This window comes from Priapulus caudatus, unplaced genomic scaffold, assembly GCF_000485595.1.
Source record: "Priapulus caudatus unplaced genomic scaffold, Priapulus_caudatus-5.0.1 Scaffold89, whole genome shotgun sequence".
NCBI lineage: Eukaryota > Metazoa > Priapulida > Priapulimorpha > Priapulimorphida > Priapulidae > Priapulus > Priapulus caudatus.
Window position 1 is genome coordinate 336600 of NW_014577150.1, and position 13904 is coordinate 350503.

At 40.6% G+C, this 13904-nt stretch overlaps 2 protein-coding genes across 4 annotated transcripts in view; one reads left to right on the plus strand and one right to left on the minus strand.

Moving 5' to 3' along the window:
* The window catches only part of LOC106804837 (cytosolic 5'-nucleotidase 3-like), a 17864-nt gene extending 17402 nt beyond the window's left edge, over window positions 1-462 (minus strand). For both annotated transcript variants that reach the window (XM_014806191.1, XM_014806192.1), the window contains exon 1: window positions 267-462. In XM_014806191.1, coding sequence (XP_014661677.1) covers window positions 267-410 — 144 coding nt within the window. In that variant the 5' untranslated portion in view covers window positions 411-462. The remainder of the gene's footprint in view (window positions 1-266) is intronic.
* Window positions 463-702: 240 nt separating this feature from the next.
* Window positions 703-13904, plus strand: LOC106804833. Of its 2 annotated transcripts, none has more exons than XM_014806186.1 (10): window positions 703-756; window positions 5471-5620; window positions 6578-6732; window positions 7400-8740; window positions 8938-9079; window positions 9260-9342; window positions 9595-9749; window positions 10105-10271; window positions 10616-10720; window positions 11028-13904. In XM_014806186.1, exons 2-10 carry the CDS (start codon window positions 5517-5519, stop codon window positions 12211-12213), a joined length of 3438 nt encoding a protein of 1145 aa, XP_014661672.1. In that variant the 5' UTR covers window positions 703-756; window positions 5471-5516; the 3' UTR covers window positions 12214-13904. The 2 variants fall into 2 exon arrangements, with proteins under 2 accessions (XP_014661672.1, XP_014661673.1); XM_014806187.1 differs by having other exon boundaries at window positions 704-747.

Here is a 13904-nt window from a genome sequence, read left to right on the forward strand (position 1 = left end):
CAACTACAAGTACAACTACAAGTACAAGCTGCATCTGACTACGTCGGATGAGCTAAAAATGCAAATCTAAAAATAAACGTACAATAATAATATTAAATAGGCCTAAACAACATTTTGCGTAACACTAACACTAGTAATAGTATTAGTAACAGTACAACTAAAACGTAAAAGTAAAACAGACTAGCAAAACCTCGTGAACTAGGCCTAGACTATAGAGGCTAGTCCACAAAGATAAGCCCTACGTGAGCATGTGGATTGTGACTTACATTTAATACAGCGTTTTGCGCATCAAGTCCCCGAGATTTCCTCTGTTTCGCTAAATACCTGAATCCTAATAAACCTAAAGCAGTTGCTGCTCCTAAACCTAAAGCCAATGATAAGTTACTGTTCTTTGGCAACGCCATTACCATACAATGATTCAATGATACACAACATCAACACAACCACGGTTACGGTCTAATATAGTTCGCCCTATGCACGAGATGCACGAGATTTTACGAGAATTTGCGCATTTATATATAGGTCGTATTTTATTTGATAACTATAATTTATTTATAACGGTATACAGTAATATAATGCCAAACTTTTTGTTTAAGTTTTGAAACACATTTTGTGTAAAGAAATTTTGGCAGATTTGTATCATACTAGAAATTACCGTGTACTATATTGCCTCTTTCGCTCGCGAACGAATGGGCACCTTGTCGTTCTTCGGCACTTGAGGTTTCTATTGATCGAGGAAAGGGATAGGTGAATCTAGTATGTTTTTTTCTCGATATTCGTACAAGAACGTAGTTTCTGCCTTGTCATAGTAATCTAATGCGTATCTATAGTCTCTGTAGATCTTAAATGTTACAAGTTATTTATGTTTATGCGTACGTTAATCCGCACAATGTGAACAGGAGGTGTCGCGTAATTTTTGTGGTTTGTTGTGACCGCCATTTTAATTTCTCAAATTCTATCCGCAATTCTCACATGTTGATAGAAACGACTGTACAGGCGTGTCAACGTACGGTATTGGCGCAGATGTACTGACATTGATGTAATTACAATTAATCGTGTATCTTTATCGCGTGACAAGCCTTGCCACTGCCATCCAATGGTGATAGTTGTGTGTTGATTAGCTCTACTCTAGTACGTAGTACTACTACTACTACTACTAGTAGTAGGGATACTGGTCGAAAAATTTCTAGATAAGGTAGAAGCCCATAAATAGCACCACTGGATAGATCTCAGCCAGTAGATTACAGTGATACTTGAATTGTCATGATTGGTTTATGGGTTTAGGAGCTATCGCGATTTTAGTAAGCGTCGCTGGGGTTAATTTCCTCAGGCCATTTCCGAGTGTGTGTTCTAAAGCCCGCGGTATAGATTTTGTTCGTCAATTGCAAAGTAAATAAGTTTCATACACCCATATAACTTCGTGAGTTGAATAAGGATGATGACTGTTATATAAAATGACTATTAACTGCAATCTGGAAGACGCCTTCGCATTTTTATAGGTGTCTGAATATAGCTCCATAGCCAGCGATTTATGTTTTGTATCAGCGACGGCACCGACATTTTTTGAGCAATTCCTCCAATTTTGAGGTAAAATTAATTAGGGTTCTGCTCTACCTACCCCACTGAGAATTTATGTACTGGTAGAAATGCATCCTTACAGCAGGTTTCTGAAAGAAAATTACATTTAAATGACACCAATTATTTTATATTGAAGTCAAATTTTGAAGGAAATTGAAAATTTCGAAAGTACAAACTTTCCAGCTGCCCGTTTTCCGTAACAAACGTATTTCGTCTGGTTCAAATTAAAAATAGTTTCACTGCTGCTAGATATATGAAATTTAGTATAGTAATGTGCAGGAGCACATAGTATGTGAATATGTTCGACGTAACATGCATGCGTAACGTGTCAAGAAATTGTATATAGGACATGCAATTTTGGGGGAAAAATTGTAAATTACAAAAATTCGAAAAATGAATTAATGAAATAATTTTCCTACTTATAGCTGCCAGGAAATACAGCAGATACATAGTGTGCGATAGGTACACAACAGTAATTACTATGTAGAGCAATTTACATGAAATTGTATGAATATATCATTATATTCAGAATACCAAAAGAAACGGGGAGTAAAATACAACAAAGTAATTGTTCGTGACACAGTTGTACTATGGGCAGTTGAGACCACACCGTTAATCGAGAGGCAATCTAAATAAAAACGCAAAGGGCGCAGTTAACTTGGAACGTCTCCTTTTTTCCATTTAATTGCTGGCAACAAGGCACTATAATGGAATATTATGATATTAATAATTTAAACTAATCAGTAAGACGATCAGTCCAAACTAGCGCAAATTTCACAACACCGTAGTTTCAGTGTTGTTTGACATTTTTGGAACCTCACTATCAGTCATTGTTTTGTTCAACAAACTCACTTGCATTACCAGACTAATATCAAACTATATAAGGCTTCTATCTTTGTGTAAATGTCTGATAAAATTGCAGAGAAACATCTAAAAGAATAATAAATATGCGACAGCTAACCACGTCTAACATTGACTTAGGCTGCATCATGCGGCTTTCCTGGAATTGGAATTGGAACACCTAAAAGAATAATAAATATATGCGACAGCTAACCACGTCTAACATTGACTTAGGCTGCATCATGCGGCTTTCATGCCAGTTACCAGCGTAGACTGGTACCCGGTCGATAGTTCCACACGCTACACTAACGCGTCAGTGGTGAACAGGTACCAGTCTATTACCAACACTGGAAGAAACGAGTGACACGCCATGTCCGATTCAGCCAATCAGCAAACAGCTTACGCCTTATGATCACACTAGCTGTAATGCCCACGGCGATAGGTTTACAAAATGATTTTGGGGCAGTATAAGAACTGTTTTTCAATTGGTTATGATGACGTATCTAAATAGATCAACGAATGAGGATTGTAATGGTGGGTGTTTCTTTTTCAAACGATGTCGGGAAAGTTGATTTTGAAGCGTTTGATTTTTAAAAATACAATTTTCACAATGATCTAACTATTTAACAGAAAAGAAACACCCTTACAGATAAACAGTAAGGTATGGTCTACATTATTATATCAATAACAAGTGATATTAATGAGTTCTTATACTGCCCCAAGAGGCTCAAAGTTGGGGCCCGTTCGAAAAATTTCGGTGCCGCGCGCTTCATGCCAGGTCGCTGCTAGCCCCGTTTACGTTTTGTTGGGTTTTTAGCACGTTCTATCTCAAAAACGGTTACGGTAAAAATTCTGAAAATAATAACATAAACGGTTGAGGCCCTTCTCATCTAGACCACAAAGTTTGTTTTCATAATATGATATATATTAAAAGTTACGTCTTCTGAAAGTATCTACATTGACTTAACTGAAGATATGGTTGCTGAAATCTAGACAATATGGCGCGAGCGATCAGCATCGCTACTAGTAGTACTACTAGTACTACTACTAGTAGTACTGACACTGTATAGCCCGCGTACAGTTGCCGCTGGGCTATAGCATCAGCCATTACGAATGCTCGGGACCAACTTACTCCAGCCAGTCAGCGGGAACTATGTATTTCCGCACGTGGAGGGGTGGGCAGGTTGTGTTGGTTGTGGACAAAAACATTGTTGTTGTCAAGTAACAAATTAATAATACATTAATAGTAATTTGTTCATCTTTCATGACAAAACTAATAATAGGACCCCCCTCCACGTGCGGAAATACATAGTTCCCGCTGACTGGCGCTGCTACAGTGCCGCCAGAAATGGGCGTTTGAAGTTCCTAAATTGAATGTTCGTTCACAAGAAATATCGCAAGTATACAGTATCATTGCATTGATATTTAGAGGTTAAATTTTAGTAGCTGATATAACTTAAGACATTCACTTCGGATAAGAGGCATTAATTGCCTACCACAGACGTTTTATAGTTTTGTACTAGCGTGCTTAAGTTGGTCCAGCGCATCCCTAATGGCTCGTTCTATAGCCCAGCGGCAGTTAATGTAAGCGGGCTATAGTACTAGAGCTATGTGTTGATATGATAAGCAATAATAATATTCTATTACGAATGCTCGGGACCAACTTACTCCAGCCAGTCAGCAGGAACTATGTATTTCCGCACGTGGAGGGGTGGGCTGGTTTTGTGTTGGTTGTGGACAAAACATTGTTGTTGTCAAGTAACAAATTAATAATACTAACAGGGTGCTCTAAGCTTTTTCATTATAGCATGGCGGGTGCTTCCTTTACGGTCCTAGTTGCAAATCGCCGAAGGCAGTTTGCGTGCTAGGGGGGTTCGGGGGCTATGATATTTAGCATGGCAGCTATGATATTTAGAGTGGCGGGTGCATTTTAGGATGGCAGGGCTCGACGATAGCCTGGCGGGCCGCCAGGCTATAAGTGCTCTTGGAGAACCCTGACTAACTCGTAATTTGTTCATCTTTCATGACAAAACTAAATATTAGTTATTACAATCTTTGTTGATTGCTTAATTTGTTACTTGACAACAACAATGTTTTTGTCCACAACCAACCCAACCCGCCCACCCCTCCACGTGCGGAAATACATAGTTCCCGGTGACTGGCGCTGCTGCACCAAAAATACCGCAAGTAGACCATTTCAACGAGAGTTAGAGGTTAAATTTTAGTAGCAGATATAACTTAAGACATATTCACTTCGGATAAGAGGCATAATTAATTGCCTACCACAGACGTTTTATAGCCACGAGTAACCGTGAATAAGTTGGTCCCGAGCATTCGTAATAGAATGTTCTATAGACTTGCGGCAACTGTACGCGAGCTATAGTACTAGAGCTAAAGCAATGCTGGCTCCTAATAGAATATTGTAACTAAATAGTAATCTGGCAGAGAATTTCTTTGCATTTCTTACTTTAAGGCTACAATCACTATAACTGCCACCTAATATACGCCTTGTTAATAGGCATTATTTAATAACTTTGCGAAAAATATTACATAAAAATAAATGAAGCAGATGCGCCCTGTTGATATTTTCTTGGTGATGGGGTGTTGTTTAGCCACTGTCCATTGGTGACCTGGTGTTACTGGTCAAGGAGTCGCTGCCTATGCTAAATCATGTCTAGCCGAATCTCATGAAACCAAGCTTACTGCCAAATAAAGATTATTGAGATTATACTTCTTCTCCAAAAGCCTGCAATGCAACTTAAGAGTGATAAATTGCCTACTTATTGCAAGATTATATAATACATATGGTTAGAAATAACTTGGAATTTTGCATACTTGTTTTGTGGTGAAAATGTTTAGGTAATGAAGACCTTGTAAAACTGCTATAAATGTAAAGGCACACAAATTTTGTTTTGATAGAAAATGTCTCTGATTTGAGTAGGTGAAAGATGTGAATTTATCTTCTGTCTCACTATACCGGTTTTTTCACAATAATTTTAGCATATATGCTTGTACCATACTTGTATGTTATAAATGTAATTTTAAAATGTAGGAGGACGCCTTGAAGGAGATGAACAAAAAGAAATTCTGGCTTTCTAATGCCTGTAGAAGGATTGGAGAAGAATGACAGTCGAAGAGGAAAGAAGAACAAGAAGGCAAGAAATAGAAAACGAAAAGCAGAGCAGAAAAAGTCTGACGAAAGGTAATTTGAATCTCTTTATGTGGAATCAATTATGTAACTATTAATTGTATTGATCATATAACTAGGCTGTCTATTCTTGCTACTGGTCAAGACTATAATATCCACCATTAAATCATTGTATTTAACTGTAAATGATTGGGATAGTTAATAGAATTGTTAATTGACCAATTTTATTTATTGTGAGCTATTTTAATATAAACAGCACAGGCCAAATCTTAGATTGACCGCACAAAATCATTTTAGCCAATCAGTGCACAAAATGTTATCATGTCTCTAGAAAAATTGCACACATGCAAAAATAATTTGTAGTGTACTCTGAGTAAGAGTAAAAAAAAGTTTTTTAAATATAATATAAATGTCATATAATAAAAAAAAGTGTTGCTTTTGAGAATTCAGTTAATCCGTGGGTGTATTGCCGTACCCTAAAGCCAGTGCCTGTATATTATTGTCTACCTGTGACAACTATGTCCAGTAAGATATATGCCAATCTTCCATATACCCTCAAATGCTAATTATGGTTATTGAAGAAACTACATAAAACCCCACCATGTTGCGTGCATATTTAATTGGGATCACTGTAGCATACAAATCTTGATTCAATATAAATATAAATTCAAACTTATTGGTTTCATCCATTGCTTGACAGAGTAGTACTAACCAAAGCCATGAGATGAATCAATAAGGAATATATCTCAAAATCATTTTCCTCTTGGGTTAATTTTAATTTGTCACTGGTATAATTAGGGTAATTTTTATAACATTAGACAAGTCTATTATTTAAAAAGTGAATATGCTATTTTTCAGTTTCACTACTTTCTCCTTTTAATACTGGTATTTACCTGAATGCTGATATGGGCTAATCACGTGTATACTCACATTTCGTCATGATTTCGTCATTCTGCATTTGTGGTGTCCGTGTTGGTATTCTGTAATTAAATTCATTATTAATATCTGTAGGGAGAAAATGGCAATGGCTGGACATCAACAGGCGGGAATTATAAATGGAACATCGGATGCATCAGACCAATTTTCTGCTGAAGAAGATGTAGCTTCTCTGGATGAAGGCATTGAGAGATGTGCCAGGCTATTGGCCAATATGGCAGAGCTTGGGGGTAAGTCTTATTAGGAAGAACTCATCATAGTTCATAGTGATGCTGTGCTCCATACATATATGCTCCATATGTAAGCAGTTATAAATGCATACTTATATAGCATAATGGTTGAAACCGTTGCATGTGTGCATCCATGCATGCGTGTTCATCATGTGTGCAAATTAGTATAAATTTAAAGGTTTTTGAATTTCATAATTAGAATCAATGCCATTATAGACATGCATGGGTGAACGCATGCAGATATAGGTTCGGTTTTTACTGTCGGAGAATACTTTACAAGATGATGTTCTTACATTTGGCAATGTACCATTGATCATTAAATTAATAAATACAATAATATTAATATGCATTTGCAATGTTGAGAGGTGGTGTGGGTAAACCTGCCTGCAATGTATAAAGTCTGGCAATTTTGCGCAATTTAAATTTCAAAAAAGCGGAACGGTGCGACAGTACCGTTTACCATTCTATTCTTGACCTTGGGAATTTGAGCTTGTTTTTTTCTGTTGTGGCATGAGCAATCTGTACCCGTAATCCTACAAAGCGAAAATGCACATGCTTGAATAAATATTCATATTTCTTGTCATGTGTGTAAAAATATTTTAGTTGTTTTTATCCACCTATGTAATAGCTGCACATTTAATAGAAAATTTCTTTTTGTTCATTTTAGGTCTGAAGGATACACCTAACTTGTTATCCTGTCTATTCAACCAGAGTCTTCCTTGCTCAACGAACATCCTTCCTGATATGCAAAACCAGCCAAGGGCCTATCTGCACCCTGAGAGAGGAGGTTCACCTCATGCCTTTGAGAAGACGGTGCTGCCTTATATCATCCCGCCACCACTCGTGTCTGTGACAAACACACGAGACTCACCAATCGTGCCGAATATTTATGCTGTGATTGAAAGTATGGGGTTGAGCAGCGAATCAACAAGCCCCAATCTTGGATCTCAGAAAATTGGAACGTCTGATACAGCTCAGGAACTTGGGGCAGAAACAGTGGATCTGCAGTCAGATGAATCAGACAGTATTAGCTCAGTAGTGCAGTTGCTGAATGGTGGAGTAATGGAAGAGAAAGTGGAAAATTGTCGCCAAGAGGAGCAAATCCAGCGTGGGTGTGACTCAGCATTTATATCGCAGGATTTACAGGAAAATGGAATACAACCGCAACCTTCAAGTTACACAAACAATGTTATGCAAACCGGGGGTACTGAGTACTATCAGTCGTACGATCCACAGTCTCCCAACTGGATTACTCCTACATGTGAACATCCTTATTCTCAGCTGCCTGCACCAATGCTATCCTTCCAGATGCCACTGTTGACCAGTCAGGCCCCACAGTCTTTCATGTCCGGTGCTCCGTTCACTTCCTCTTTAGTAACTGTAGCTCAGACACCGGGATCATATAGTCATGACGTTCCAGCGCATTTAACCAACCAGGGTGATGCTTGCCACCTCAGGAATCGGCCTAGTGCTGCTAGTCGACAGGGTCAGAGCCGTGCAGTTCATGTGAGTGGAGCTAGTGGGAATAATACTGAAGCCAGCATTTCTTTTCCTCAGCCGGTGTGCAGTATCAATTGCAGCAGCAAGGCTGAGCCCCAACCCAGCATTAAGAAGTCACCAAAAAAACAGCTACCAGAATCTCGCAAAGGAGAGTTTACCAACTGGCTTCAAGATGAGAAACCAAAGTCTGTAGCATGTGCTACCGGTGCCACACCAAAGCAAGTGAAAGGTGCTTCTATGAGCAATAGTCCAAATTTTTCTGATCAAGCAGGGAAACCATACAATGGGATTCCAATGAAGAGTAGCATTGATGTAACGAATAAGATCTATAATCTACCAAACATTGATGATTCTCCGATCAGTGGCCCACTGCTGCAGTCTGGCCCTTCTCCCAATAATAATAGGCCCATGATGCAAGAAGAAAGGAATGATCCAAGTGGCGGGAGAGATGCTGTGAAAATGCTGATGAAGTGCACGGAAGATCTCAAGCTAATGCTTGGGAATCGAGGTGTGTTAAAAATCGGGTTAAGTTATTAAAAGCATTGCCCCTCACTTTTGGAATTATTATTTAAAAAGAGAAAGATGTCCTATGCTATGCAATGACAGATTCTGGTGCTGAAAGAAAACGTCATAATAAGCTGACTCGCCTTCAGTGTCAGTTTACTGCTGTAACCAATTTGCATGTAGGTGAATGTTCTGCTGCAGGTGACAGACGTGCTGTTCAACTCGTGCAGGAGCTGGAGATGGCAGTGGGCAGACTACCAGTTGTGATGGAGCACCGTGATGTACAAACACAGATAGATATGGCCTTGCAGCCACTGAGGAGTGAAAACTGCCAACTAAAGAGGTTAGTTTGTACAATCTCCATCTCTGATGTTTCATACATGTATGTGGTTTGCTAAACGCTGTCAGGTGTTTTTATAAGAAAGCAGCTGGCTACAAGCATCGGTAATAATTTGGACTGTGCAATAATAGGTTTTATTTCATTTGTGTTCAAATGTAATTCAGCCTCATCTTGTTCTCGTAGGAGAATTCGGATAATCAACCAGCAGCTGAGAGAGCGTGAGCGAGCGGAGAGGTCACATCATAACTTCGACACAACTTTTGAAAGTAAGTGTTGTGTGCCTTTAGTGCTCTGTTTCTGAAAGTGCTAAAGTCCTCATCACCGAGACATAGGTCGTATAGAATGCAAATATTTTTTAATTATCTTTGACTACTTTATCTGTGTGTTCTTCTTGTGATGGTGTGTGGTGCAAAAGAACAAGATTGGTGACTGTCATGATATTTCTCTTGTGTTAGTCTTAAATATCCTCAGTGCTTCTTGCTTGACTTCTTAGTAATCATCCACTTGCTATCTTGCAGTGGAACTGGAAGCTTTGAATGTACGGCTACAGATAGATCTAGAAGAGGAAAAGCAGCAGAACCAGTTTCTGCAATCAACCGTTGAAGATCTACAGAGGGAGTTGCGTGAGCTCGATATTGACAATCAAAAGCTAAAGGAAGACCTTGAGATGAGTGTAAGTATTGGGGATATGGCAACGATTACTGAATAAAAACGTGAAAGTCGAAAAAAGGGGAAATGTTCTTATGCGATCACACAGGAATAGAAGGGCCAATCACGGTAAATATCAAGAGCGGTTGTTCTATCCATATGATCACTCCACCGACAGAGGTGGTTACACTTTACACTACCAATCTAAGGAAATGCTAAAAGTGACTTATAGTCAAAATTTCATTCCATAGAGGTGACTGCAAGCACTGGTTTGAATGTGGTAATTTTGGTGATATTTTATTGCTTACCAAATACTATAGCTCCTGTCTGCCGTCTGCGTCACGGTAAAACGGTTTTTCATGAGTGTTTCCCATGTGCAGAGCAACAGTGTAGACCTGGCGAGGCTGCAGTCAGAACTGAGCGAGGTGATGATGAAGACGGATGCAACCCGCATTCGCTTCCAGGCTCTGCAGGAACAGAATGACCTGCTGCGAACCAGAATGAAGAGGAAAGACGTAGAAGTCACTCGTATGCAGGTCTACAAGTGGTGAGTAATCACCTAATAATAATCCTACTATAATAATCACAGTAGTAATTTCATAACGATCGTACTCGTTAATTTATCATATGTTTGATGTAAGTGATGTGACTGTGTAATGTGTTAAGTAGTTGAGATGAGAATAGAACGATACAAGTTTATATATCAGTAATTAAAGATTACTCGTAGGAGCCATCCAATTTATTTCATTTATTAGCATTGGTATGTACTATACCACTGAAATAAAATTGTGCACTTTGTTTAAGTGTGTGTAGTAGACTTTTGGGAAAATATCTGTTAATTATAGTCACTAAAGGTTTGATTTCTTGATTGAACCTTTATTTTGCATGTAGGGAAATAGAGTACACCTTATCTGAGCTATTGAAAGAAATAGAGTGCAATGGTGCAAGTTCCTTGGAAAAACTGTACACAATAATAAAGGCGCAATTTGAAAACAGGTGAACTATACGTATAAAGCTTGTAGTAAAAGTTGTTGGAATGTTTATAAGTATTCATAGTTAACGTTAATATAAAAAAAAAAATAATACACGGGTAAATGCAATTAAAGCTGATACCACAATGAGCCTTGACAATATTTCTGATCAGATTGCTCAATACTAACATAAACAGACTTGGCCAAATTAAAGCCTCTTAGAGTTCACTTTCACCTTCTTCATTTCAATTCGCTCAATGATGGAAATCCTTGCAACGACGTCTAGTTCTCTATTTAATGGCATGTAACAGTATTGGGTTGTTTGTGCACAGCGCTGCAACCGGTGGAATTAATGGCTACAGCAAGGCTCAGGATCTGTGTACTGAGCCGGGTCATGCAAGCGAGATAGACCCACCGAGGACGAGCAGCGAGCACCGTCCCAGTCATCGCCTTCCCAACGAGCCACCCAGCGGAATGACCAGCCGCGCGGCCGCTGCTGCCGACGGCTGCGACGATGCGCCTGCACAGTCCGCTACTCCCGCGGCAAGCCGCACCGCCATTTACGGCGTCGACGCCCAGGTCAGTTGTTCCTCACCGAGCGAGCGCGGCGCTAGTTCTGCTGACGCGACGCTGACGTCTTTCGCTTCCTGGAAGCACGCTGTAAACGCTAGTGCTAACCAAAGTGATGTAATCAATGGGGGAGGCGTCGGTAGCGACGAGACCGGCTGCGCGGACAAAGCTGCGAGCCTAGTCCGCGCGTTGGCGGAACCACTCGTTCCGAGCCTCATTAGCGACGTTGTCAATGATAGTCTTTCAAGCGGTTCGCTGACCTTTCACTCGTTGAGAATCTTGAACGGGCAGATAGTCGAGGCGTCGGCGGGCGAGCGTGCTGCTGCGCGAGCGTTGCCCGGGCGCGATCAGAGTGGCCCCGGCTCGTGTGCCGGTCTCTCGAAGAGTAACGCGGCGCAGGTAGGTTGCGCATCCGTCGAGCAGAAGGGCGCGTGTCGCGACGAGCTGGACGAGATGTTTGCCTCCTTGGTAGTCGACAAGAGCGTCAGCGGCAGGTCGTCTCAGGCTGAGTCGTCCGCTTCTCTCGGCGGCGGCGGTGCGCAGGACGGGGCGGGCGCGGCCGGCGTTCTGCCACCGGCCGCGAGCAGCAAGCGTCACATTCTGCAGAAGTTCCTGTCGGACGTGCAGAGCAGGAGCGGGGGCGTGAGGAACGGCGATGCCCAGCAGCTCACCAAGTGGCAAAGTTCGCCCGATCTCATCGGATTGGCGGGCACCAACGGCACCTACCCAGCGGAGTCGGCCGAACCAGGAAGCCCCATGCAGCGATCCTGTAGCATGCAGTATGTCAACAATAGCAATGGCTTCTGTAACAGTAAGGTCGTCTCGGAGACCGTTTCGTCGCTGCGATCTAGCGATGATATGGAATTCTGTAAGGGTCTAGAGGAGCTGGATAGCCGTATTGCTACCTTGGAGAAGTGCTTTCAGCAGTGTCAAACTGGCTCTATGTGATTTCTACCTGCTAATCTTGAAGTCAATGAAAATGGTTACGAGGGTTGATAATCAGCTAACGAGAAACCGTTTGAATTTTTGTAGCTTTTGTGTTCACTTCAGTTGCTTTTACTGAACATCGTGTAGCGTCAGTAACTTGGCCTCTCACTGTTTATTATATCCAATGCTCTTCTAGTATTACCTGAAGAACACATTGACCAATGTGTGATTAGCGACACATGTAATACATATTATGCGACGTGAAGTGGAAGATGCTATCATGTATAGCATGGTAAACATATTAATTGTCTCATATTAATCCACTTTGTTTTCGTACATTCCCATCTGTAATGGTCCTCCTGGGTTTGTTTGTCTCTATTCGGTCGCTGTAGTATCATTGTCGGTCAGTGCTTCACTTGTTATAAATCAAATTTTGAGATATTGTGTAGGGTATCAGTGCAGATGATGCCTGGTTAGTCCTATTTAAGTATTGGATACATGCTCAAGTTGATGTTATATCATTACATAACATTAGCTCGTGTATAGCCAAGAAACTGATATTCTGAGATATATGCCTGAGGAGGTCACATACTTGGATGTATATCACATACTTGGAGGTCACACTCTCTATGGTCACTTGCAGTACATACACACACACACACACACACACACACACACAAACACACATGTAGAGATTGTGACGGGATTACACAGCTGCAGCCGGTGCGGTGATGAGATTCTCGTTTACACTGCATATATAGCCTTGACATGATTAATTAAGCAACAGTGCTACCTAGACCTTTGCCACACTGCTGGTGTGAGTGTGTGTATCACAGACAGCAGCGGGAGGCCAACACTACTACTTCGTCCATTTTGTTTTTCGTTGTGTAGGTTCAGAGATGCATCGCATTCTGTTTACATCTCTGCTATCTCCTTAACACCCCCATGTTCGTTGCAAGTGCGTAGGAACAGCTGAAGGTAAAATTTCTATGGAAATCATCGTGGCGGGGAGATGGGAGGTGGTTGGACGTCATAAGGCTTATTTGCAGTCGATAAGTTGAGAGTGTTTCTGTAGCATGCATGGAGAAGTCGCTTTATATATATATATATATATATATATATATATATATATATATATATAGTAGATTCAGAGGATTGAGAAACAGCTGTAAAGGTGGAGGCAGTCCAGTCTGAAGTTTACTAGTCTTCTATCGCAATAAGGCGTGGGCCATGCTTGTGAACATTGTGCTGTGCGAAATCACAACCAGCCATCAGCATGCAGTCTGTTTTAGTTCTCAGGAAGTTGGTCTTTCTATATTCATTATATGCAGTATAAGTACACGTGGCCTGTATAATGATTTTGGCCTTGGCTCATTTTGTATAGTTTTTTTTTTGCGGGCTGTTAGATAAAAAAAACTAGATAATGGGGATGCAGAAGAAATTGTTGATTACATAGAATATTATATTCAGGAAACAGTTCTGGTCTTAGAAATCAGTGACTGTTAATGCGCCTTTGTTATCCTTGTCATCAAGGGTCAAAAACTTCTAAAATCTAAAACTAAAAAAAACTCATCATGATACCCAACTCGTTTTTGTTTCTGCAACAGCCTGACGTGACTGTCTGTACACACTATATGAAGCCATCCTTAAAAAATTATATGTTTGCTGTCCTCCGACCGACCTACGAAAATAGCCGCGGCCCAAAAGTTTTT